At 38.6% G+C, this 24,901-nt stretch overlaps 1 protein-coding gene across 2 annotated transcripts in view; it reads left to right on the top strand.

Annotated features, from left to right (window-relative positions):
- The window catches only part of LOC114466038 (pleckstrin homology domain-containing family G member 7-like), a 30,866-nt gene extending 6,423 nt beyond the window's left edge, over nt 1–24,443 (top strand). The window contains exons 4-18 of one of the 2 annotated variants that reach the window (XM_028451472.1): nt 3,761–3,879; nt 6,063–6,103; nt 7,560–7,661; nt 11,312–11,461; nt 11,629–11,724; nt 12,768–12,866; nt 14,715–14,828; nt 15,152–15,326; nt 21,218–21,333; nt 21,421–21,508; nt 21,581–21,660; nt 22,524–22,677; nt 22,766–22,863; nt 23,754–23,858; nt 23,905–24,443. In XM_028451472.1, coding sequence (XP_028307273.1) covers nt 3,761–3,879; nt 6,063–6,103; nt 7,560–7,661; nt 11,312–11,461; nt 11,629–11,724; nt 12,768–12,866; nt 14,715–14,828; nt 15,152–15,326; nt 21,218–21,333; nt 21,421–21,508; nt 21,581–21,660; nt 22,524–22,677; nt 22,766–22,863; nt 23,754–23,858; nt 23,905–23,910 — 1,543 coding nt within the window. In that variant the 3' untranslated portion in view covers nt 23,911–24,443. Of the gene's footprint in view, nt 1–3,760; nt 3,880–6,062; nt 6,104–7,559; nt 7,662–11,311; nt 11,462–11,628; nt 11,725–12,767; nt 12,867–14,714; nt 14,829–15,151; nt 15,327–21,217; nt 21,334–21,420; nt 21,509–21,580; nt 21,661–22,523; nt 22,678–22,765; nt 22,864–23,753 lie in introns of both variants that reach the window. The other variant, XM_028451471.1, reaches the window with a different exon arrangement.
- Nucleotides 24,444–24,901: the final 458 nt, after the last annotated feature.

Below are 24,901 nucleotides of genomic sequence, written 5' to 3'. Positions count from 1 at the left end.
TGTTTTTGGGGGCATCATTATTTCTCTTGTCGTGCCAGAACAAAGCAGCAGTTTTGACACAAAGTCGTCTCTGAGTTTTCTGAGTATTCTGAGCACGCTCAGAGCAACAGGATGGCATTGTTTGGAATGAGCTACAGGCACTGACCTGGTTTAGATGAGGTAAATGTGGCCTTTCTTATCGCCCCATCAGCCGCACAGTGCTCAGGTGATGCTGTTATCTCTGGATTAATGACTCTACCTATAGCACGTGTGTCAAACTCGAGGCCCGAGGGCCCAAATCCGGCCCTTTAGAGCAGGGGTTCTCATCTGGCCTCACCCTGGCTGTTGAAAACATACACATATATATATATGTTGTTTTTTTTAAACTTAAATCTATATATTTTTCCTTGCAACATACATTTTACACCATGCTTGACAAAAGACAAGGTTCTTTTAAAATAAAAGACAAGTCCATCATGAGAGACATTAAGTATTTGTAAATTTTTAACCAGCTGTCCACGTCCCACCCAGTACAGGTCTGTGACCCACTTTTGGGTCCCGGCCCACCAGTTGAGAATCCTTGCTTTAGAGCATTCGAATCGGCCCACGTGAGAAAGTAAAAGTCATCATTGTGTAAAATATTATTGTCATTTCAAACTCTACAACTCCACACTTTAACCCCAACAGCTTTGCTGGATTGTACAGTTTGTAGTTTTTGCTGATTCTACTCTTATATCCTTGCATATTTGTATATTTCCACTGGCGTTTATTTATTTGTTGGATTACGTCAAATCTTATATTTAACAGACTTTGACACAATTTTAACCAAACATAGAGCTTAGACCATGGAAAATTCCATAAACTGTTGGAGGAGATCCGATCAATATACTGATTCTGGATCTGTTTCAAAAATTAAAAAATCTCCTTTTCTCATCATTGGAGAACATTTTTTAAATCATATCTTGTTTCGTGATTTATGAAATCTGACTCAGTTATGTCAGATCGGGTTTCCTCATAAGTCACAGAGTATAATCTGGATTGGATTCAGATTTCGCATTTCATTGTGATTTTTCAAAAAAAAAAAAAATGTTGTTGTCCATACATCTGGACCTACTGTATGGTTATTACTGTAAAGGGGATAACATTTTTGCAAGCCTTAAAATTGTGATTGATCATGCTACCGTTCAAGATCAGGATCCATGATCCAGATAACTGCCAATATCTGGAAAAAGATTTCTTAGTGCTATTGTTGTATTATTGTTTAATGTGTATATGCACATGTATTTAAGCCTGATGATTCGCATTTAATCTATATTCTTGTGTTAATATAATAATTGCCTTGGTCTCTATGTTTACTTTCAATCATGTTTCTGAAATGACCAAATTGTCTTATCTCAGTCGCCCAAAATTATTAAATTCAATGAAACTCCTCAATGTGTGCAGGGATACGCCTATATCACATGACTACAGTCACAAGTTGTTAAAGTAACTTCCAATTTTTCTAAAATCCTGTAATTTCTTACAAATAATCCCAAAAAATGTATCTAAATTACACAAAGATTTTTCACAAAATCAATAGATTATGAAGTAGAGTTCCTGCAGAGACTGATTAATTGCTTGGATATCGTCTGTACCTTATGTACTATGTGTACATCAGTTATATGTAAAAGTGAAAAAGACGTTTTTGGAGAAGTGCATCTGTTTACTAGTTGAAGCATGACTCATGTAAAAAGACTAGTGAACAGTCGGTGCTTTTACAGTTTAGCAGAGGAAAGAAAGAAAAATATACCAGGTTCCTCCTGTTCATGCTTCCTACCTGAACTGTAAAAGTGCACAAAGTGGCCCTGCAGCCATGTGGCGATGTGCACTACAGTCAACACCTCACGCTGCTTGTGCAACTGTGTCGACAAGAATGCAGCTACTGTACAAGGGGATATTATTATTATGTGTTGCATGAGGAAAGAAAGGTGGCTCATTCAGTTTAATGAGGTCATTTTTACATGTGACTGTTAGCATATCAGGAACAATAAAGTTCTCTTTTTTCTTGTACTTCTGCACAGTTTATTGTATTGATTGTATGCCTGATTTCCCTTTTTTTGTGTTGGTCAAGCGGTAATAACCATTTTGTTTAAAAGGAAAAAAGCTGAAATCCAACCTGTCTATCAACTTTTATTTTTGAAAGATTTCTAGTTGGTGCAGTTTTGTTTTTGTTTTTTACATTTTTTTATCTTTGTTTTTACATTTATTTTACTGACAATGTAACTGATCAGATAATGTGAATTATGCAGTATTATTGGCCCATCGATATTATTGGTCAATATTTGCCAGCGGTTCACGTCAGTAACTGTTTTTCCACAGATATTGAAATACCGATTTATACTGTTGTTTGAGAAAGCATATGTAACACAAATATGGCACTTTTTTCATTACCAAGGTTGAATAAGTATTCTTATTATCTATGTATATATCGGTATCAATTATTATTGGAAATACAACCTGTCCATCAACTTTTATTTTGAAAGATGTCTAATGAGTGCAGTTAAATGATTTTTATTAAGTTTTTTTCTTTATATTCTTTATTTTATTTTACTGACAATATAACTAATGAGATAATGGGAATTATGCAATATTATCGGCCATAAAAGGTAATATTGGTTTTTCCATATTGATATTGATATATTGAAAAACGTGTTTGATGCTATTTGAGAAACATATTATACATGAATATGGAACTTTTTTATTACCAAGATTGAATAAGGATTCTTATTATCAAGGTATATATCGGTATCAGTTAATATCGTAAATTTTGCATCGAACAATATCGGATCCTGGCAAAATGCTAATACAGAACTTCCGTACTTGGATCAAATCAGTGCTTTTCTTTTCTAAAGTTTGGACTGAAATCTTTATGAACTCCAGAGTCATGCTGGTGGAGGTCAACTATGTCTGTAGCCACAGCTGCTCTGCTTACAAGTGGCACTTTGCTTTTTTTTTTTAATGCTAAATACCACATTTTAAATTGAGGAGCGTGGGTTTGATGACTAATTGTTGTCATCAGTTTTATGAAAGTGAATCATCACCTCAACCAAACTAGCTTGTCTGGTTGCACTCAAACCATACTGACAACAAACTCACAATAGGACTGTACGCTCTGTATTTTAAAGTGTGTGTAGAATGTGACATTTTGTCACTGATCAAGTTTTTCTTGCTCAACACTCGAAATAGATTTGATTGTTTTGTCATATTTAGATCCCGCTGCGTAATATTTAGTCTTTCTAATGTTATTATCTCAACAATTAAACGTTTCTTTTGCTTTCCAGTCATCACTTTTAAAGAACAATGCGTAAGTCCCCACACAAGCAAACAGTGTGAGTCTGAGCTTTGCCTGAGGCTGAAAGGCAGGCCTGTGTTTTTCCAGCCATGGCCATGCCTGAGTTACTAACCATGAAAAGGAAACCAAGAGGATTACTACAATCCCACAATCACAACTTGGCACTTTCTGCACAAATCCAAGCTGGGCCACATACGACTTATCCATTATAATTTCAACCTGCGTTGGTTAATCGCCAATCCACACAAAACATTATCCAATCACAATGCGGATGGTATTCCAAAAGTATCTCAAGCACGTAAAAAGACTAAAGGACTTCAGGCTTTTCCTGTGACTCACAGCAAGTATAAAAATGTGGAAAACTGAATGTCAGGTGTCCAAAGATCTGTGTGGGAACATTTTGAAGTTTGAATTGACGTCTAAAAAAATGTTCCTCTGTGTTATCCTCAGGCTGCAGGGAAGAAGGAGGAGCTCCGTCGTGGTCAGTTTGTCTGGATTAGATGTTTCACCAGGAGATCTCTTCGTTTCCAATGGAGCTGCTAACTTATTAAATGGCTCCAACTTCTCTGGTAAAGAAGCGTTACATGTCATGTTATAACTCTATGCTGTAGTATTAATGGTTTTCTCTTAAAGCTGAGGCTGTGATTTTACCACAAACGATCCAAAGTGATTTCCTGCTCCAAGTGTTCAACACGCCAATGTAAGGAGCTCCTCAGGTGCTTTTCAAAAAGAGGACAAAAAGTCATTTCAGTGGCCTCCCTCTACTGTATGTCAAAAAAAAAAAACAATACAAAGTAGCAGCGGCAGCCAAAACTGAAGATCCGAGGCACTCTTGAGATGTAAAATCCTTTATTCAATACAGGGATGTCATGGTAACACACTTCAACTCACAGAATCTTCATCAGGACATGATTAAAACAAGTAGAGGAGTGTGACCAAAAAGCATCAAAAAACATAGATAGACAGGCAATAACAAGATTTTGATAGGAGCTATTTTTAAAATAGGTATTTATTTCATAATTCTTATATATATATATATATATATATATATATATATATATATATATATATATATATATATATAATAAAACAATTACACACATCATTGTATTGCATTATAAAATTCTTTATATATTTGTATTTGTATATATATATATCATTGTAGAGGAAGTAGCTCATCAAATTGTTCATATTACTGTATTATATAATATTCGTCGTTACAGTAAGATTATTATATATATTATTGTAAATGAAATGAAATGAAATGAAATCCCTGCTTACCTGGAACTGAAACTATTAGATTAGATTAGATGAGAATGTGCGTGTGTGTGTGCGTGTGTGCGTGTGTGCGTGTGTGTGTGTGTGTGTGTGTGCGTGCGTGTTGCTGTTTATGAGAAAAGGATATAAATAGTTTGATAACTACTTTCCCCTGGTATTTATGACTTGGAGTTTAGTTTGGTCACTTTTCAGAGCAAGGAGGTGATTAACATTGTGTGTCTCACTTAATGTGGCTGTTATGTGAGTAAGTTTGCTTTTACATTGGTCAATTCTGACCAAACAGAAAAAAATCTTGGTTAATGATTCCGATGAAAAGTGTGTGTTTTACACATTCATATGGAGCATTTTTAGGGTAATGAAATTCTGATTCTTCACAACTTAAAATTGAAATTATTTTTGCTCAAGAACTGATTGACTAAAAATAATATTAGACATGCATGCAGACGTTTAAAGGATAGATGGATGGATGGATAAATACTGGCGCTGCAGTTGAAAGAGGTTGTGCGATATTGCATGACATGGTCAAACTTAAGGCCTGGGGGCTAAATCAGGCCCTTTAAAGATCCAAATCAGCCTGCAAAGTAGAAAATGACAGAGAAAACATGAATCATTATGTAAAAATAAAAAAACACATTAGATTTTATATAACGCTATTTCATAGACACTCATAGCGTTTTACATTGATGTGCATTATTCTTTCACTCTACACACAGTGATGGTAAGCTACTATTGTAGCCACAGCTGCCCTGGGGTAGACTGACAGAAGTGTGGCTGCCATAGTGAACCATCGGCCCCTCCGACCACCACCAACACTCACTCACACACTACATTCATACTAGGCAGTGTGGGTAAAGTGCCTTGCCCAAGGACACAATGACAGTGGCCTGGTTAGAGCGGGATTCAAACCCCGAAACCTTTCGGTTATCGGATGGCCCACTCTCCCACAAATAATTCAGATGTAGAAATCACCGGCCCTTTTAACCGTAATGGTGGAAAGAACGTTCCAGTCTTCTGTTTTTTACAAACAATCCCACAATTGCCCTAAATGACACAAAATCATTAAGGAATTTTATAGTGAAAATCTTGCACTTGTGAGTGAAATCTGTCATTTCATGCTTGAGCATTGTCAGTGCCTTACATATTTTATATCATTTATACGTGAAAGTTGAAATGACTCGTTTTCCCGCCTAAAATCTGCGACTCACTGAGATCAAACTGCTCAGTATTCGGCCCATGACAGGAAATGCATAAATGCTTCAGATTCTACACTGTAAAAAGACTAAACACGTCAATAAAAATTAGGAGCATTATATCAAACTTTGTAAATGAACTGTTAAAAAAAAGAGGAGCATGACGTGTGCACTACTGTAGGATTGTTTTCAGTTACGTTTGAATTTACAACAGATTTTCATGTATTGTAAGTTTTCAAACAGTCACGCTCAGATTGTTTCTCTGTTGTTCTTGATTTCTACAGATACAAAGAAGTCAAAGTGGCCTTTCTCGAGGCGTGGCACGGTAGGTGTGTTGTTTGTTAACGTGTGTGGTTTGTTTTGAAGTGTTGTGAAGTGTTCCAGCCCTGGGCAGCGCCTTCGGTCAATGTTTTCTGTCTCACTCCTCACAGATTCTGTAGCTTTGCACTTGTGAATTAGACTAAATAAATAACATGAGCTGAACTATGAAAATGTGCTCCAGCCTGGATACAGATGGATAAAATATGGTAAAGCAAACATGGGTGACTGGCGGCCCTCAGTTACATTTTTTGCAGCCCTCAATGTAAATGCACTAAAAGAACAAACAAAAATTACACAAAACAAAAATACACAAAATGGTCAAAAAAAGACTCCACTAGACCAATGGTTCCCAATCTTTTTTGTCCCGTGTACCCCCTTTGCATTTTTGTCAAATCTTGTGTACCCTCTTTTCATATACTGTACCTTTATATAACTTTTTCTTTATACAGCGGACTCCCTTAAACCCCTAAATGTGTCTCGATCTTCCCTAAGGCTTAATCTACAAATTCAAAACAATGAGTGGAATTTAGTTCAACTACAACTTTTAGGTGATTACTTCAGTACGTCAAATGTAGCTAATTATTGTCTCCTATTGTCAAAACTGTGATAAAATGGCCTCTGCAGCATAAAATAATAAATGGTTCAGTAAATTAGAGTATTCTATTGAGCAATAGTACTATTCATTTGTACAAACAAACAGCCTAAAAAGGAACGAGGAACATTTCCTGATTATTTTTTAATTAATTGTTAAATCTTTCCGAGCACCCCATGCAATGTGCTCCTGTACCCCTAGGGATGCACGTATCCCTGTTTGGGAACCACTGCTCCAGACAAAATGACTGATAAATCTTCAAAATGACATCAAAATACACAAAGAATAACAAAAATACACCACCTCCCCAAAACGCACAAAAATTTACCCCAAAAAGAAACAAAATGACAACAAAATACACAAAATGACTCCACAAGTAACTCTGAACATAGAAAACACACAAAACCACAAACGACTGCAAAAACAAACAAAATTGTGGAAAAATATACAAATTTACAGAGAAAAGGCAAAAAAAGGCACCAAAAATACAGAAAGGTTAACAAAAACACACAAAACAGAAACACACAAAATGGGGGGGGGGGCACACAAAACAACAACAAAAATAAACCAATGGACTCCATAAACTCAAAGATGACTTTAAAAATACGCAAAAGTTACACAAAAAAGAAAACAACAACAAAAACACACAAAACAACAATAAAGACTCAAAAAACAGACAAAATCTCAGAAAAAAACAGGCCGAACCCTTTGTTGTTTCTAGTACTGACGCTCAGATGTGTCTTTATTTTAAATGCTGACAGGAAAGTATTAATGTGACCACATGTTTGTTTCCTCTCTCTATGAAATAAGAAACTCTTTGAGCGTGACTCTCTCATTACTCTGTGTGTGTGTTTGTTTATTTCCGTAGACTAAGGGGAAGTCCCAGACGGGCACAGTGTCAGATATTGAAAAATATCTTTTGGATGTACAGATCCCCGACTGGAGAAACCCTGAGCTGCAAAAGTACAAGGTGGGAGAACGCCAGAGTCTTTGTTTGTCATGTAAACATGAATGTTGATCTACAAGTGCAAAGACTTCCAAAACAAGCAAACTGTCAAGAGATCCAGATTTCTAACCCAAATATGACACAACTGTTTGACAAATGACTCAGACGACAGTGGAGAAGCATCTGTGTTGTTAAAATAACTGGTTTTGCAAGAACCTGGATTTCTAGGCATTAACTGTGAAGGTTGATGCTTCTTATTTGTGTTTAAACGTATACTAACAGACAGGTTTGGGGTCCAATTACATTTTTAAATTACAATTACGTTGTAATTATCCATGTTAATTGCAACTTAAGTACGATTACGTTGACCAGCATTTTTTCAAATTTTAATTTAAATTACAATTATTATTTCCCCCCCGGAAGTCAATCCAATTACGTTCTCAATTCCGAAAGTTCAATTACAATGAATCACAATTACTGAGTCTTTAACAAATAAGCCCGTAGATCTTAACGTTCCTGTTTCTTTCTGTTAGCATGTTGACCCATGTCTTAAATCACCTGTAACATACGCTAAAAATCATTTGTTTGTTGCTCATCTTTTGGTTTCCTTGTTCTCTTCATAACATTTGTTTCAGTGTCTCACTGGGGATGTACGCCTCCACATCTCATCACGCCAATCCTGGTTGGCTGGTGAAATGTATTAATCCGCTGCAGGTACCTGTAGTCCTGCCTACTATAAGTAGAGGGGGCGGAGAATACAGCACCATTCTAAAACCTCTTCTCACTCAGAGCTATCTCGCGTTGCAGCAGCTTAACTGTCCACGCGTAGATTTCGTCGCCGGACGCTGCTGTCGATATCTTTTCTCTGTTTTCGACCACACCAGTGTTTTCACTGCCTCCATGCTGGGTAAACACTGCTTCGACGCCCCGCACGGCCGTCGAGGGGCGACCGCTGACATACCTGTTTTTGGCTCAGCTCACCGCTTCACACCACGGCTGTCAAGCACGGGACGCAACATACCAGTTGGCGGCTTGGTTACGACACCGCCCCCGCCACCCCACGCGATCGCCAGGCTCTGAGTTTCAGCCTTCGTTAGCTTAGCAGCTAGCAGCCACTTGTCAGCCCTAGCTAACCACTTCTTCCTGCTTGCACACAAGCACAGACGAAAAGATGGAGGGCAAGGCCCCACACACCAGGGGGCCTGGAGGCTCGCCTCTGTAGGTGCGGGAACAAAATCTTGGGTTAGGACACACACCTGGTCTGCTCAGGGTGCCTAGGACTGGAACATGCCCAGCAGACCCTGAACGTCCCCGGTTCCTGCCGCCACTGCGCCGTTCTTAGGGTGAAGAGCCTCTGTAGGCTGCTGGCATGCCAAGTCAGCCTGTCAGAGCAGAGACCCTTCCCTCACCCTCTTGGCGGCGACAGATGGAGACGGAGACCTGTGCGGAGCCTGCGGTGGGACTCGTTTCCAGCTGGGGTTCCAGTTCGACATCGCCTTTGTCCCTCCACCCAGGGAGGACATTCTGGATTTTGACTGTGGGGACAACGATGACCTCACCTCTGAACTCCTCATTTCAGAGGATGAAGAGGACGACATCTTCGTCACCTTCGTTGGCCTACGATGCCCGTTGCCTCTGTCACCTCCATGGAGGGAGCTGAGGGAAGCATACCAGCTTCTCCTCTCCCTGGCTCGGACATGCTGGATGTCTGTAGACGCGCCGCTGCCCGTCTTGCCATCCCCTGGCCTACCGTCGTGAACGAGGTGACCAGGTCCCATTACGAATGAAAGCAGCTCCCCGCGACTAGGGGTACAGCAAAGCAGCTACTCCCTGTCTTCCTGCTGGACAAGGTGGCGCATAGCTGGAAGGACCAGCCATTCAGCGGCAGGAGCTCGGTACGGGGGGCTTTGTCCCTCGATTGTGAGGCTATGGAGAGCTGGGCCCGCTCCACATGCCCCCGGTGAAACCGCTGGTCGCAGTCTGTCGTGTCCCCCCGAAAACCAAGCCTTCCCGCCAAGTCTGACCGCTTACAGTCAGCCCTGACAAAGCTCTCCTACATGGCTGCGCCGCTGCTACATGGCTGCTCTGCCAGAGCACTCAACGTGTTGTCACTGCTCATGGCATACCAGGCGGAGCTATGGTTGAGGGACCCAAGGTCATCACAACACATTCTGTCATCATGACACACTCTGACTCCCATTGCAGAGGGACCTGCTGTCACAGGCGGTGGGCTCACTCTTCCATCCTCTTGGCCCCTGAGTGGCGGAACCTGTCAGCCGTGAGACTCTCACAGTGTGTGATATCCACCATACAGAGTGCTCCACTAGTTCTCTGTACGATTGTAAGTGGAGGGTGTTTGAGGGATGGTGTCACCAGATGGGACACACCACTTTTCAGTATACTGTGGGAGTGATTTTGTCATTTCTGCAGGAGCTGATTGACAAACAAAAGGCTTTTTCCATGGTGAAAGATAAAACTGTGAGTCAGCATCCACTGATCGTTTGTTTTATGAAAGGAGCATGCAGACTCCTCCCTGTGTCCAGGCCGCTGGTGCCACCGTGGGATTTGGCTGTGGTTCTGGAGGGACTTAAACGTCCTCCTTTTGAACCAATGGGACGTGCAAACTTGAAGTTTATATCCCTGAAGGCAGTGTTGTTACTGGCTTTGGCGTCATCTAAACGTCATTGTGCCCTCAGTTCTTCCCGGCCAATGTGAGGATGGTGCTGATGCCCAACCTGGCATTTGTGCCAAAGGTGTTGGGCTCTAGTTCTCCTATTGACCTCACGGCCTTCTCTGCATCACGGGGTGAGCAGCGGCCTCAGTTGTTGTGCTATAGGTTATTTGCATAACCCCGGTTCTCTGAGTAATATGAGTGAGATGTCTCACCAGACAGCCCTTCTTGCTGGGTGAGTGAGAAGAGGTTTGCTTATTTGAATGGCGCTGTATTCTCCACCCCCTCTACTTATATTAGGCAGGACTATCTGCGGCGGATGAACCAGCCAATCAGGATTGGCGTAATGAGATTGGGCTTCTGAGATATGAAGCGGAGGCGTGTTTCCCATAGTGAGACATCTCACTCATATTACTCAGAGAACCGGGGTTATGCAAATAACCTATAGTTAGGCTTCCTGCTCTATGAAAATATTGGTATTCATATTTTAGGTGTCTGAACCTTTTTTCTGTCAGTTTAGCCCTAGGATTTAAATTTGCTTAAATGGTCAAATGAGCCTCAAGAGAACTGACAGGTCAACTTAATCTGAAACATAGTCAGAAACAGTTGTGTGGAGTGCTTCATGGGTTTCTTGAAGTTGAAAATTGCCTGAAAAATGTTGTCTCTGGTGCTCTTCAGTTTGGGGATTTTAATCTGAAACACATTTTAGTAATTGTTAAATAACTATGAATGTGTAAACCATAGAACTGTAATTTGGCTCAACAGGTTTACGTTTTATCAAATTGTAAGTTAGAGTTTTTATAGAATTTCCATACCAATTACAATTACAAAGTCAATTACCTGAACTCAATTACAATGAAATTATGATTACAACAGAAACAAATTTTTCCAATTATGATTACATCGTAATTGTAATTAATTACCAATTACAATTATTATTGACCCCTACCCTGCTGACAGGATTGGAGTGTGACGTTTAAAGATGTTATTTTTGTGTGATCAGGACTTTTCATTCGCTGACTTCCTGAGGGACCAATCATCAGAGTGGAGCTCCACCTCTGACCCGCAGGCCTTCAAGAGACAGGAGGCCATATTTGAGCTGCTGACCAGCGAGTGTGTCTACTTCCTGGATCAGCTCATGGTTCTCAAAGAGGTGCATACACACACACACACACACACACAAACCCAACACCAGCCTCTTTGTATTTTCCTGCTCAATTCCTCTTTTTTGCCTCTAGTTAAAAGTCTTCTCAGGTGTTCCATTCTTTGGAGGCGAACATGTGAAACCCAATACTCTCTGACTCTTTTGTTCCTTTCAAGGTGTTCATGACGACGCTCTCCAACCTGCAGCAGAGGAACTGCCTGATGGACATCGACTTGTGGAGGCTGTTTGCAAACCTTAAAGAGCTTTGCCTGGTGAGACCTCAGCAAACCAAGCTACACTCTTGGTTCCATGTGTTCATGGAGATAAAACAGGTTTTTATTCACTGGTATCTGTAACAATGAAAGTAAATAAGGGAAAGGTTTTCTCTGAAAGGTTAGTAAACAGGTTTAAACTGGCAAATAATGGGCATGACAAATCGTGAACGTGGTTAAATTGGCAAAAACAAGCAATAAATATGTTGAAAAGAGGTTAAAAGTGACAATAATTGGTCAACATATGCAACATTAGATGGGAAGAGTGGTGGAAAGGGTTTATTAAGTGCCGAAAATGTCTTGAAAGTGGAAAACAGTTTAGTTTATTTACTGTTATCTGTAACAATTAAAGTTAACAAAGCAACGATTTACTCCGAAAGGTGTTTCAGACTAAATTTGTGTATTTTTGTCATCATTTTAATAATCGTCTCTGTTTTTGGAGTCTTTTTTGTTTGTTTTTGTTGTCGTTTTGCATATTTTTGGAGTCATTATCTGAATAATATCCATTGTTGTCCAGTAAGTTTGTAAATCCTTGTTTTAATCAGAAAAAATTAGTTAAAATTGACCAAAAATGGTGGAAAAGATGGTCAAATGAGATTTTAAAAACCACAGAAATTGGTTAAAAGTTGCCATTTAGAGTGGCCAAAAACGGACAGAAAAAATGGTAAAAACATTTCAAAGTGTCAATATTGGAACAATTAGTTTAAACAGGCAAATAATAGGCATGACAAATTGTGAATGTGGTTAAACTGGCAAAGATAAGCTTGATATATGGTGAAAACAAGTTAAAAATGACAATAATGGGTCAACATATGCATCATTAGGTGGGAAAAGTCGAGGAAAGGGTTTATAAGTGCTGAAAATGTCTTGAAAGTTGAAAACAGTTGAGTTAATGTACTGTTATCTGTAACATTGAAGGTAAATAAGGGAATGAAACGTTCAACAGTTGAACAACAAAACCCCTTTTTTTGCCTGTTGGTAACACAATTGCTTTTTGTGGCTTTTTTGTGACACCCGACACTGGCGTTTTCTCACTGCTGCAGGTGAGCTTCGGTTTCCTCAACAACCTCCTCCGTGTCATCAAGGACACGCTTGAGATCACAGAGGGTGGCGGGCCCACCCTGCTGGAGCTGCTGGGCAAGGCAAGTGTGACGCACACTGACACACACACACTGACACACACACAGGTCGTGGTCACTCAGCTGTTAAAGTCCACTGATAAGGTGACGGAAAGCAAAGAAAACCTCTTTACGTCAGCTTTTATTTTATGATCTGTTGACAGGTTTAGAGCACAGATGGGGAACTGTTATCACAGCGGGGGCCACGTAAATGTGACATTTGTCAGCGTTTTAGAATAATGACCAATCTGAGCATTAATGCAGGAAATAACAATGGGATTTATTTTTGTTTTTTTGTTGTTTTGTGAGTTTTCTGCACTTTTTTGTTTACTTTTGTCATTTTATCTATATTTTGCTCATTTTGTCTGTTTTTGTTGCTCTAAAGTGTGTTTTGGAGTAATTTTGTGTTTTTTTGTTGTCATTTTGTATGTTTTTCTTTAATTTTGTGTGTTTTTGTTGTTGTTCGGTGTGTTTTCCACACATTTTTGCTTGCTTTTGTTATTTTGTTATTTTGTCCATATTTCGCTCATTTTATTTATTTTTGTTGCTGTTATGTGTGTGTCTGAGTTATTTAGTAGTAGTGTTTTGGAGTCTTTCTTTGTTCTTTTTTGGTTGTTTTGTAAATATTCTGTTATTCTGTGTGTTTTTGTTATTGTTTTGTGTGTATATATATATATATTATTTTGTGTGTTATTGTTGTTGTGTTTTTGTGTGTTTTTGGAGGGTTTTTGTTATTTTTGTTGTTATTTTGAAGAAGAAGAAAAAATTCTGTATTTACTTTGGGAGGCCATACAAAATTAGACTGATGGCATGCGTTTGTGTTATTATTTAACTTAGGAAGTCAACATTTTGTCATAAAAGCAGGAAAAGCTTTTGAGCGAGCTTGAAGAAAGCCAATCTGTTGAAACTGGTTCACAGGCTAAAACCAGTCCACAATGGGGGACGTTAGCTTTGCTTTGAACCAAAAGGACACCTGCTGGTTTATTGTGAGGAGGGTTTGGATCTATTATGGATAATTCCATAGTATGAAAAGCACAACATTCATCCATCCATCCATTAATTCATCTTTTGTACCTGTTCAGCCTGATCAGGATCAGGGAAACACACCAAACATAACAATCACAGACGCACATGCACGTACACACACTCCTTTTAACTCAACATGTGATTTTAGATTGAAGGAAATCCAGATATGGTGTTTTTTTTCTGCTTTTGGGTTACTTTAGACACTTGGTCCCCAAAAATAAAAAACAGCGTGACAACATTGGAAACTAGAATGTAAATAAACCAGTAGTCAGGAGCCTTAATGCATTAGCACAAATGACACATTGGCCTCTGTAGAAACTACCCTAGAGGTGACAGAAATCAATTGCTTTGCGCTATAACCAAAAAATGCTTGATGTCCTTTGCTAAGTTACAGGGTGATGAATATGTTGTATTACTGCTATAAGTTCAATCAACAAATGTTTCAAAATAAAAGACATTATATGCATAGTTTTAATTCTGAATAAGGTGTTTTATTTTGTGCTTACAGTTATTCTTTTTTTCTGTATTCATTATTCCTTAAACAAGATCGGTTCAGGGACAAATTTCACTGTCGGGCTACATTGTCTATGACATTACAGTATTGTGAGTAGGGGGTATATGGCTTCAGGTCAAAGGTCTGAAGGAGTATGGGACTGTAAAATGTTTTGGGAACCACTGCTTTAGACCAAAAAAGGAGGTTTAAAATCTTCAGCATCAGTGCAATGTGAAAATAAACGTTTGTTTCAGTCCACATCTTGCAGTTTTATCATCTGTCTGTGTGTTGTGAGTCAGTCCTTGTGTGTGTTTGTGTGTCAGTGTCGTTGTAACACAGCTTTGTGTTCACAGGTTTTCCAGGAGAGCATCTGTCACTGCCTACAGAAATACTGCCTCAACTACTCCACTGCTCTGCTTTATCTGGACGCGCTGAAGCCCAGGGAGGACTTTGGATGTTACGTGAAGGTGAGAGAGGAGAATCCACAGCACGCTGTGTCAGCGCAGCGGTGGTGGTGGTGGTGAGCACAGTGCGTTCCCCACACTTTGTACCAAGTGTGCGAGGACACTCTGCCACATTGCTGAGCCCAGCCACTGGGAGGAATGTCACTGTGTGTTCCCAGTACATTCCTCTCTTTGGCCTTTTTAAATGTGAGTTTCCGTGATCCTCTGCCCATCCCCCCCCCCACCTCCATCTTTAAGCGTCTCCTCCACTGAAACCCTGTGACCTCTCACTACGCAGGCCCTTCCTTCACCCCGTCCTCCTTTTGTCCCCCTCTGTGTGTCCTCAGTGGTGTGAGAGGAACGAGCAGTGCCGCAGGCTGCGACTGCGTGACCTGCTGGTGGCGCCGTTGCAGAGGCTGACCAGATACCCCCTGCTGCTGAGGAACATCGCAAAGAGATGTGAGCTGGAGGAGGAGAGCAGAGCCATGCAGGCCATAGCAGAGCAGGTGGACACGTATATATGTGAGCACGCCAAACACCGCATTGTTCCACCTTATCAGCAAAGCCTCACTGATTCGTCCTTCACCACTGCTGACTGATGTCTCTACTGAGGCGTTACACAGCCCCGGGTTGATAAATGGCTCCACATTTTGGAAATATGCTAAATATCTGCCCCTGTTACCAGAGGTGTAAAGAGTACTGATATGTCCTACTTTAGGAAAAGTACTGTTACTTGATTTAAATTGTACTCAAGTACAAGTAAAAAGTAGCTCAATTAAATAGTACTCAAAGTAAAAGTTACGGTAACACTTGACTTGAAGTGTTATACATAAAATGAGATATTACGCTGTCATTATTATGACACGACACCTGTCATTAGCATGAATAAGGTGTCATGAAGGCTGTCATTAAAGGTGCAGTCCACAACTCTCAGATCTCTCTCTCCCCCTCCCTCCTCGCTGCTTTCTTGCCCTGCCTCCAAACTTTCCAAAGTCCCTCCCTCAGAGGAGCTAACAAACTAACCTTAGCCAGACAGCAACAGTAACATAACATGCTCTCTTAAAAGCATATCACTGCAGCGCTTCTCTCTCTCTATGTGCACACACCTCAGCAGCAGCAGCAACAACACAGTGTCACTTACAGCAGCCCAGACGAAGGCTGCTGCAGGCACATGAACACATGCAATGCACCACAGAGTTCTAGTGTAACAATTACAAATCAAACATAATGTAAATCAAGCAGCAATAATTACCTTTCTGGCAGAAATGTCACCAGTTCCATCTTCTACTCCTCCAGATCATACACTGTACAAAAGACAGCGCTCCAGCCCCGGGAAAGAGGCGGGGTTCTGATTGGTTCTTTTTGCTCGGTCGTGCATTCTGGCAATCTGTCAAAGGCTGCAGGAGCAGCAGGGGGGACTCAATGAGTCTGTTTTTTTTCACACAAACTACTAGTTTAATATAAAGCTGTCCTTACATAGTGACAGCTTTAGCAAATATGACAAAAATTCACTTTTATAAGAATTGCAGACTGCACCTTTAAGTGTCATTCATTACCCTAACCCAACCTAAAAAATGCCAACATAGCTCCAAAGGTTTCATAATTTAGAGAATGACACTTATTGACAGCGTAATGTCAGCCTTATGTATAAAACTTCAGGTAAAGTGTTACCAAAGTTACCAGTTACTTTCACCCCCCACGTTTATTATTGGTAATAAATCGTTGCCATGGTTCCCTTGCATACAGTAAACATCTCATGTATAAACTTTAATAGGAAGAGACAAAATTTTAATTGTAACTTCTACAACGGCATCTGTATGAATTAAAAGTTTGTCAAATAAAACTGTGCCATGCCAAATGTTCCATATGGGTAACAACATAATGGGTAGAAACCACAACTTGAATCCAAAAAGTGGCTGGGCTTTGATCAGAAATGGCATAAGAATATATGGATTATGTTCAATGTGACACCATGAAACGGACATAAAGAAATTCCTTTACTTATTATAAAACGTACTTAAGTACAAGTAAAATGAAATATACTCAAAAAAGTACAAGTACCCATAAAAGCAACTCTATTACAGTAACGTGAGTACTTGTAATGCATTAGTTTCACCTCTGCCCGTTGCACAGAGAGATGAGTTTGTGGGTAAGAGTTGGACCACAGCCAGCAGGCAGTGACTGTTGTTTCTGCACAGCGTGCCTCCGCCTGCAGACTCGTCGTGGCGGTTTCCCTCTGAAACAACATGGACAGGCTGTGGGAAACATGCTGCTGCAGATTCATCTCAACAAACCAAACAACTTCCCCAAAACTAAAACAATGAAATCTTTTTTTATCAGATAAAGACTTAGTGTAGGCCTTATAAATCAATAAATCAACGATCATTTGCTTGAGAAAAAAAAGATGTAAAAGGTTGACTCTCTTATTGACATTGTCGGAAAATTTTGCTGCATTGCATTGTGGGATGTGTAAGTAAGTAAGTACGTAAGTAAGTAGTTTATTTATAAAGCGCTTTTTGCAGATAAAATCACAAAGTGCTGTACAGAGTTGTGGTAAGCGTACAAGTGCAACACAATAGAATAATAAAACAAGAGCGCATAAATATCATAAGAACAGCAACATTAAAGGATAAATAAAAATTAAAATCCAGTTAACTAAAAGCTTTACTGTAAAGTGTAGTCTTCAGCAGTTTTTTTTAAAAGTGTCCACACAAGTTGAGCTCCCTGAGAGACTGGTGCAGGTTATTCCAGAGTCTGGCAGCTACAGCCTGGAACGCCAGGTCTCCTCTGGTTTTAAATTTAGTTTTTGGGGTCTTTAGGAGACCCTGACCTGAAGACCGAAGGCATCGCCCTGATGAGTAGGGGCACAACAAGTCCGAGATATATTTAGGGGCCTGACCATGTAATGCTCGGAACGTGAGAACTAATATTTTATATTCTAGGCGAAACTTAACTGGAAGCCAGTGCAGAGTAGCAAGAATGGGGGTGATGTGGGATGTTCTAGAAGCACCAGTTAAAAGTCTGGCAGCAGCGTTCTGAACGATCTGGAGTCTGTTTAGGGTCGACTTATTAAAACAAGTAAAAATAGAATTACAGTAGTCAATACGAGATGATATAAATGCGTGTATGACCAGTTCCAGATCTGATTTTGATAAAAGATGCCTCACTTTAGAGATATTTCTCAGGTGGTAAAAACAGTTTTTAGTCAATTGACGACAGTGACCCTCCAAAGACATGGACTGATCAAAAACAACCCCAAGGTTTCTGAGGCTGGTTTTAACAGACGGATAAAAAGTGAAACTCTGAGTCATTAAAGGAGCAGTACAACTGGATATCGTCAGCATAAAAATGATAAGACACATTTTTAAAACCACGGATCAACCGACCAAGAGGCATCAGATACATTAAAAACAAAACAGGCCCCAGAACAGAGCCCTGGGCTACTCCACATGACAGGTTGGACATATTGGACATAACATCGTTAATAGCAACATTAAAGGTTCTTCCATTAATGTAAGAGGTAAACCATTGGAGAACAGTACCAGAAAACCCCGTAGACCGTAGATGTGGAGTCCCGTAGACCAGTGGTTCTCAACTTTTTCAGCCCGCAACCCCCAAAATAAAAGTTCCATAGACAGGGGACCCCCACTGTATCTGAAGGTGGTTGAACACAGACATGGACATTGAAGAACAGTCATGTGTTACAGGGTCATCTATAAGGGGAATAAAGAGGAGAGATTTTTGGGGTCCATCCATAAAGTCAGTAAAATGATGGTCCATTGTTCTATGAATCTGTGATAATCACATTTATTTATTCATCTGAATAATATCCACCATTATCCACTAAGTTTACATTAATTATTCCATAGTATATAGTCATCTTAAAGATGTAAATCCTTGTTTTAATCAGAAATAAAATGGGTTAAAAATGACCAAAATTGTTGAATAGGTGGTGAAATGGGTTTTTAAAAACCACAGAAATTGGTTTAAAGTTGCAAATTAGAGTGGCCAAAAACAGATAGAAAAAGAGCTAAAAATGTATCAAAGTATCAATATAGAAACAATTTGTTGGAACATTTAGTTTAAACTGGCAAATAATGGACATGACAAATTGTGAATGTTAAGGTTAAAAGTGACAATAATGGGTCAACATATGCAACTTTAGGTGGAAAATTGGTGGAAAGTGTTTATAAGTGCTGAAAATGTTTGATGTAGAAGTGGCAGAAATGTGACTAATGGAGCAAAAATGTATTAAAAGAAGCAAAAATGTGGCAAGAAAACGTAATGAAAATAGGTTCTAATATGGCAAGTTTGGTGTAGTTGCAGAAAAAGGGTAAAAAAAAAAAAAAATAGCTCAAATTGTTAAAATATATTCCTTGAAAGTATCTGGCGACGCACTTACTCTGCTTCTGGGTCCTAGTGCCAGCCGAGCGGTGCAGCCTGTTCCGTTTATCGAGGTCCGTGTGTGTTTACTGGGTTATGTCGTCACCAGCGCGTCATCGCCGCAGAGTTGCACGAGCCCAGAATGAGTCAAATAACTGTAAAGAGGTCTTTTATTAGTCTATTTTCTTTTTAAAGTGGTGTTTTTTGTGGCTTCAGACTCTAATTACATTTATGTATATAATATGTTCCCCACAATATAAACAGGTTCACAATATAATTATTTTTTATAGTTTCTGTTTCCACTGTATCCAGAATAATAATAATATTTCTCAACAAGATTAATTTGTCACATGACTTTTCCAGGGTTTGAGTTTGTTTTATTTAGTTTCACATCTACCTGTAGCTCTATGTTTTTAGACTGATGACAACTTGTTTGTAGTTTTATTTCAGAAAGTTTCACTTTTACAGTTACAGATGGAAACCTTTGTTAATTAAATATCCTGGTTACATTACAGCAACCAAATTAAACTATATCAACTAAGTGAATTAATAAAAATAACCTGTGTAAAGGCTTTTTCAAACTAAAAAAATATCTTGTGAACTCTGTGACCTGTTAAACCTGAACAATTGAAAGAATCAGAATCAAGAATCATTATTTCTTGGCAGAAATACTTTTAAACACTTGCTGTACATTCAGCTGACATAAAAATATTGTTTTCAAATATGTAGAATAATTGTGAATTTATCAATAGCAGTAGTAGTTTTAATATTTTACAGGCACCTTTTTTGTCCGTCAAATTTATTTAAAAGAAACTAAAGTTAAAGAGAGAATGTTATTTAACTGTCGAACCTTGTCATAATTTTATTTATTTATATATTTTTTTAAATTGAAAAAAAAAAAATGTTTATGGTCTTGGTCTTGACTCGGTCTCGGCTTGTCTTTGCGTGTGTTTTTGGCATCTTTTTTGCTCGTTTTTGTTGTCGTTTTATTAATTTCTGGAGTGATTTTGTCTATATTTCACTCATTTTATGTGTTTTAGTTGCTGTTGTGTGTGTTTCAGAGTTATTTTGTGTATTTACTGTATGTCCTCATTCACAGCTTTTTTTTTTTTTTGAGCAAATGATCTTTGATTTATTGATCCACGAGGATTACACTTTGTCTTTATCTGATTAGAAATGATTACCTCCAGCAACTTTAAGAGGTTTAAGTTTATCCTAACAGTCACGAGACGTTCTCACGATGATTAAAAAGGTGTGTTTATTACACCACAGCCTTTTATTGGCTGCAGTAATGCAATGAACAGATGACGTGGACTGTTTCAGTTTCAGCTGAAGATTCTGAGTGACAGCTCTGCGTGTGTGTGTGTGTGTGCGCGTGTGTGTGTGTGTGTGCGTGTGTGTGCGTGTGTGTGTGTGTGTGTGTGTGTGTGTGTACGAACTCCAGTAAATCTTATCGAAGACTAAAACACAGCATCATGAAGCCACTTAAATAATGTCTCCACGGGGAAAATTATTTTATTTTGTCTGTGAATATATAGAGAAAATGAATATATAGAGAAAAGACAAGTACAAGGATTGCAAAAAAATATAAGAATAATAATGAAATATAATTAAAGTGCAAAACCACAATGACATTTTCAGGGGGAGGGTGATATATACACATATTGATATTGACCCTAATAAAGAAATATGTCTTGATTTTTATTCTTATTTTTTTCATTTTAAAGTGAACATTTTTTAATGTTAAAATTATAATTTTTTTTTTTTTATTACATTTTTTGTGTTTAATATCCTTTTCTCAACAAAAAAATCCAATGACCAAAGCACACACTGACCTAAATGAAGCAACTTCATGTCATTGTAGAAAAACATATATCAAAATAAAAGCAGTGCCACAAATCATCAAAACATTTTTACTATTAGGTTTAAATAGAAAATAAAACCAAACAAATACATTTTAAATATGATAAAATGTTCATTTTTATTTCATGTATTTGTTGTTGTTTTTTTTTTTTTTAAATCTCTTCCAGGTGATTTGGAGGGAAAGGTGAAATGGTTGGATAAATACCAGAAGGTGAAGCAGCTGAGAGACGCCCTAGTGTGGCTTCCTGTTTGGGAACGGGACAAGCGCTCCGTCGTCCCTGAGGTCTGTCATGTTTCAGTCTATCAGTCACTTGTCAGAGGATGACGTGAGGTTTACATTTTCTCACGCTCCACTGCTCCTTTCTACCAGAATCTGAAGCATCTGCTTAAAGCCGTCACTCTGGAGAATCTCATTTCTCACAGAAGTCTGCTGCACGACGGACGCCTGCTGCTCACTGGTTGGTGTTTCTGTGGCTGGAATAATCCAACACTCTGTGAGCTCACCTCCTCTTTGTTTGGTTCATCCTCAGAGAACACAAAGCTGGTCGAAGTCTACCTGTTCCTGTTTGATGAATTCCTCCTGATTACCAAAATAAAGAGAAACAAGAAGGTTGGTCGCTTACTTTGTCTGTTTTAATTCAGGTTTGTTTTATGGGGCGCAGATTGTAAAGTTCAAATAAACAGCAACTTTTGCAACATTTAGCAACAAACCAAAAATACCAAATTTGTTGTTACTTTTGACCAGATTTACAGCAATATTTGTAGAGTGCTGAACCTAAATCTGAATGCTAAATGTTAAGTCTAAATCGTATTGTTAAATCTAAATCCAAATGGTAAGTATAAATCTAAATGTTAAATCTAAATGCTACATTTAAATGTAAATGTTGAATGTAAATGTTAAATGTAAATGTAAATCTAAATGTTAAAACTAAATGTTAAATCTAAATGTCACGGGTGAAACTAAATATTTTGCTAATACTCAAATTCACAGTTTAGATGTAGCATTTAAACTTTAGATTTAGATTTAATATTAGATTTAGATTCAACATTTAACATTTAGATTTAGATTTACCTTTTAACATTTGACATTTAGATTTACATTTATATTTAAATGTAAATTTTTGATTTATCATTTACATTTAACATTTAAATGTACATTTTTGATTTATCATTTACATTTAACATTTAGATTTAATTTTTACATTTAACATTTCAATTTCAATTTAGATTTAATATTTAATATTTAACATTTACATTTAACGTGGATTTGACATATTTTTATGAGAAAAGAAATAGCAAATTTCACAAATAATGGTGTAAATCTGGTCAAAAGTGACATAAAAAAAAATTCACATAAGTGTGATTTGTTGCTGAAAGTTGCAGTTTATTTTGGCGTAAACTTTACAATCAGCGTTTCATATAGTGTTTTGTTTTTTTTTTTTGCTCTATGACATCATTGCTTGTTGTGTGCAGAGGTCTGTCACTTCAGAGCAGAGCCCACTGAGGCTACAGCAGAACCTGGAACTGGACCAGCTGCTGAAAGATGGATGCACCTTCACCGTTCTGGACCAGCCCGTCTCCTTGGACCGACTCCTGCTCAAGAACATCGATCAGCTCAATGCCTCCAGTAATCCCAGTTTAAAACGCGTGTTTTTCTCTCCATAGACGTCACTACATGTCGTCTCTAATGAAAGCATTTCCTGCTTTGCTCACAGTGTCTGGACTGCCACATTCTTTCATTATAATGCACCAGAACCGCTACCAGCAATGCATCGGCACGTTCATCCTGCAGGCTGCTTCAGAAGCTGTTAAGGTAGGTTCTTCTTCTTCTTCTTCTTCTTCTTCTTCTTCTTCTTCTTCTTCTTCTTCTTCGTCTTCGTCTTCGTCTTCGTCTTCGTCTTCTTCTTCTTCTTCTTCTTCGTCTTCTTACGGCACAAAGGTCCACTTCTATTCCAGATTGCCTCTGCTGTAAAATCAGGCCAATAGTCATGAAGGTGGCTTAATATAAATATATATATATAAAAAAAAAAAAAAAATATATATATATATATATATATATATATATATATATATGTATACATTTTTGATTTATCAAAAATTAATCCTACATTGCATCAAAATGTTTGACTGTAATCAGTAATGTAAATATGAACTTTCAAAATACATTTTCATTATTCAATAAAAGAAATGACAACAATTTGGAGTCATGGTAGGTGATGTTTACAAAATGTCAGAATTTTATCTCAAAAACTTCATTTCTTTCTTTCAGTGCACAACATGTTTTTAATCATAAATCATCATTTAAACAAACATCTCCATGTTGTCTAGATGCAGTTTTTTGCATTTTTGTCGTAATAACTGAATCTTTGCCAGCCCTCTGAAATCTGCCTTTAAACGCTAACAGCTGCTGTTTTGTGCACAGGTGACTTTAGGCTTTAGTTTATTAATGAAGAGATATTTCCATGTGCTAATTAGCTCTGTGAGATAGAGCATCATCTATTCCAAGTGAAATTATCCTGAAAAGAAATGCAATAAATAATCTCTAAGTTTAAGAATGCATTAAGATTTTGGCTTTGAATTAATATCTGTTGAGATATAAACTGTAAAGAAAAATGGTGACATCATTGTGGTAATATGTTGAAAAAGCTGTTTGAAGGTAAATGTCATGTTTGCATCAGTAAACATCCTCTCCTGTTGTTGCAGAGGACCTGGATGTCAGAGATGGAGGCTGCAGTGGCTGCTCTGCTGAAGCTGGACTCTAGACAGCCACGGATCAAGAGCTCCTCACTGTGGCTGGAGTCCTCCCAGATCTAGAGCTGGAGTCTTTCAAGATCTAGAGCTGGAGTCCTCCCAGATCTAGAGCTGGAGTCTTTCAAGATCTAGAGCTGGAGTCCTCCCAGATCTAGAGCTGGAGTCTTTCAAGATCTAGAGCTGGAGTCCTCCCAGATCTAGAGCTGGAGTCTTTCAAGATCTAGAGCAGGAGTCATCCCACATCTAGAGCAGGAGTCATCCCAGATCTAGAGCTGGAGTCTTTCAAGATCTAGAGCTGGAGTCCTCCCAGATCTAGAGCTGGAGTCTTCCAAGATCTAGAACTGGAGTCCTCCCAGATCTAGAGCTGGAGTCTTCCAAGATCTAGAGGTGGAGTCCTCCAAGATCTAGAGCAAGGGTCATCCCACATCTAGAGCAGGAGTCATCCCAGATCTAGAGCAGGAGTCATCCCACATCTAGAGCTGGAGTCTTCCCACATCTAGAGCTGGAGTCTTCCCACATCTAGAGCTGGAGTCTTCCAACATCTAGATCTGCACCATAGAAGCCATTTCATGGCAACTCCCTCCACCGTCGACGTGCACTTCACTGTCCCCTGACCTCGTGTCAATGACTGCACTATAACTAGCACCGTTTTGTAAACTGATTGTTGGCCTTTAAAGGCGCATGCTGCAGCAGAGGACATTAAATATTCAATTGTGTAGTAAAATTTTCTCAGTTGTGTGTCACACTTCATTTAATTTGTTTTTCTTTCATTAGTTTTCTGAAGTCTATTGTGGACAAACAATTTAATTTACAGGTTCCACAACATTTTTATATTTTCGTCCTGATATTTTACTTCCTTATTTTACGTTTTTTAAAAAGGGAAACAAACCACACAACTCTTCAACTCTGTCCATAAATCAAGACTTCTACGATTTATCTAGTATTTATAAATCTTCCTTATTAAATTGGCATTGATCAATTACCAAAAATACTTAAAGGTAATCAATTATTGATTGATAGAGGGCAAACAAATAAAAAAAATCCTACCAAATGCACCAAATTTCTTTATTTGGCATAAAAGCAGACACAGGCACCTCCCG

The sequence above is a fragment of the Gouania willdenowi genome, chromosome 6, assembly GCF_900634775.1.
Source record: "Gouania willdenowi chromosome 6, fGouWil2.1, whole genome shotgun sequence".
Taxonomy (NCBI): Eukaryota; Metazoa; Chordata; class Actinopteri; order Blenniiformes; family Gobiesocidae; genus Gouania; species Gouania willdenowi.
Note: the sequence above shows the minus strand (reverse complement) of the source record. Positions and strands in the feature narration are given on the sequence as shown.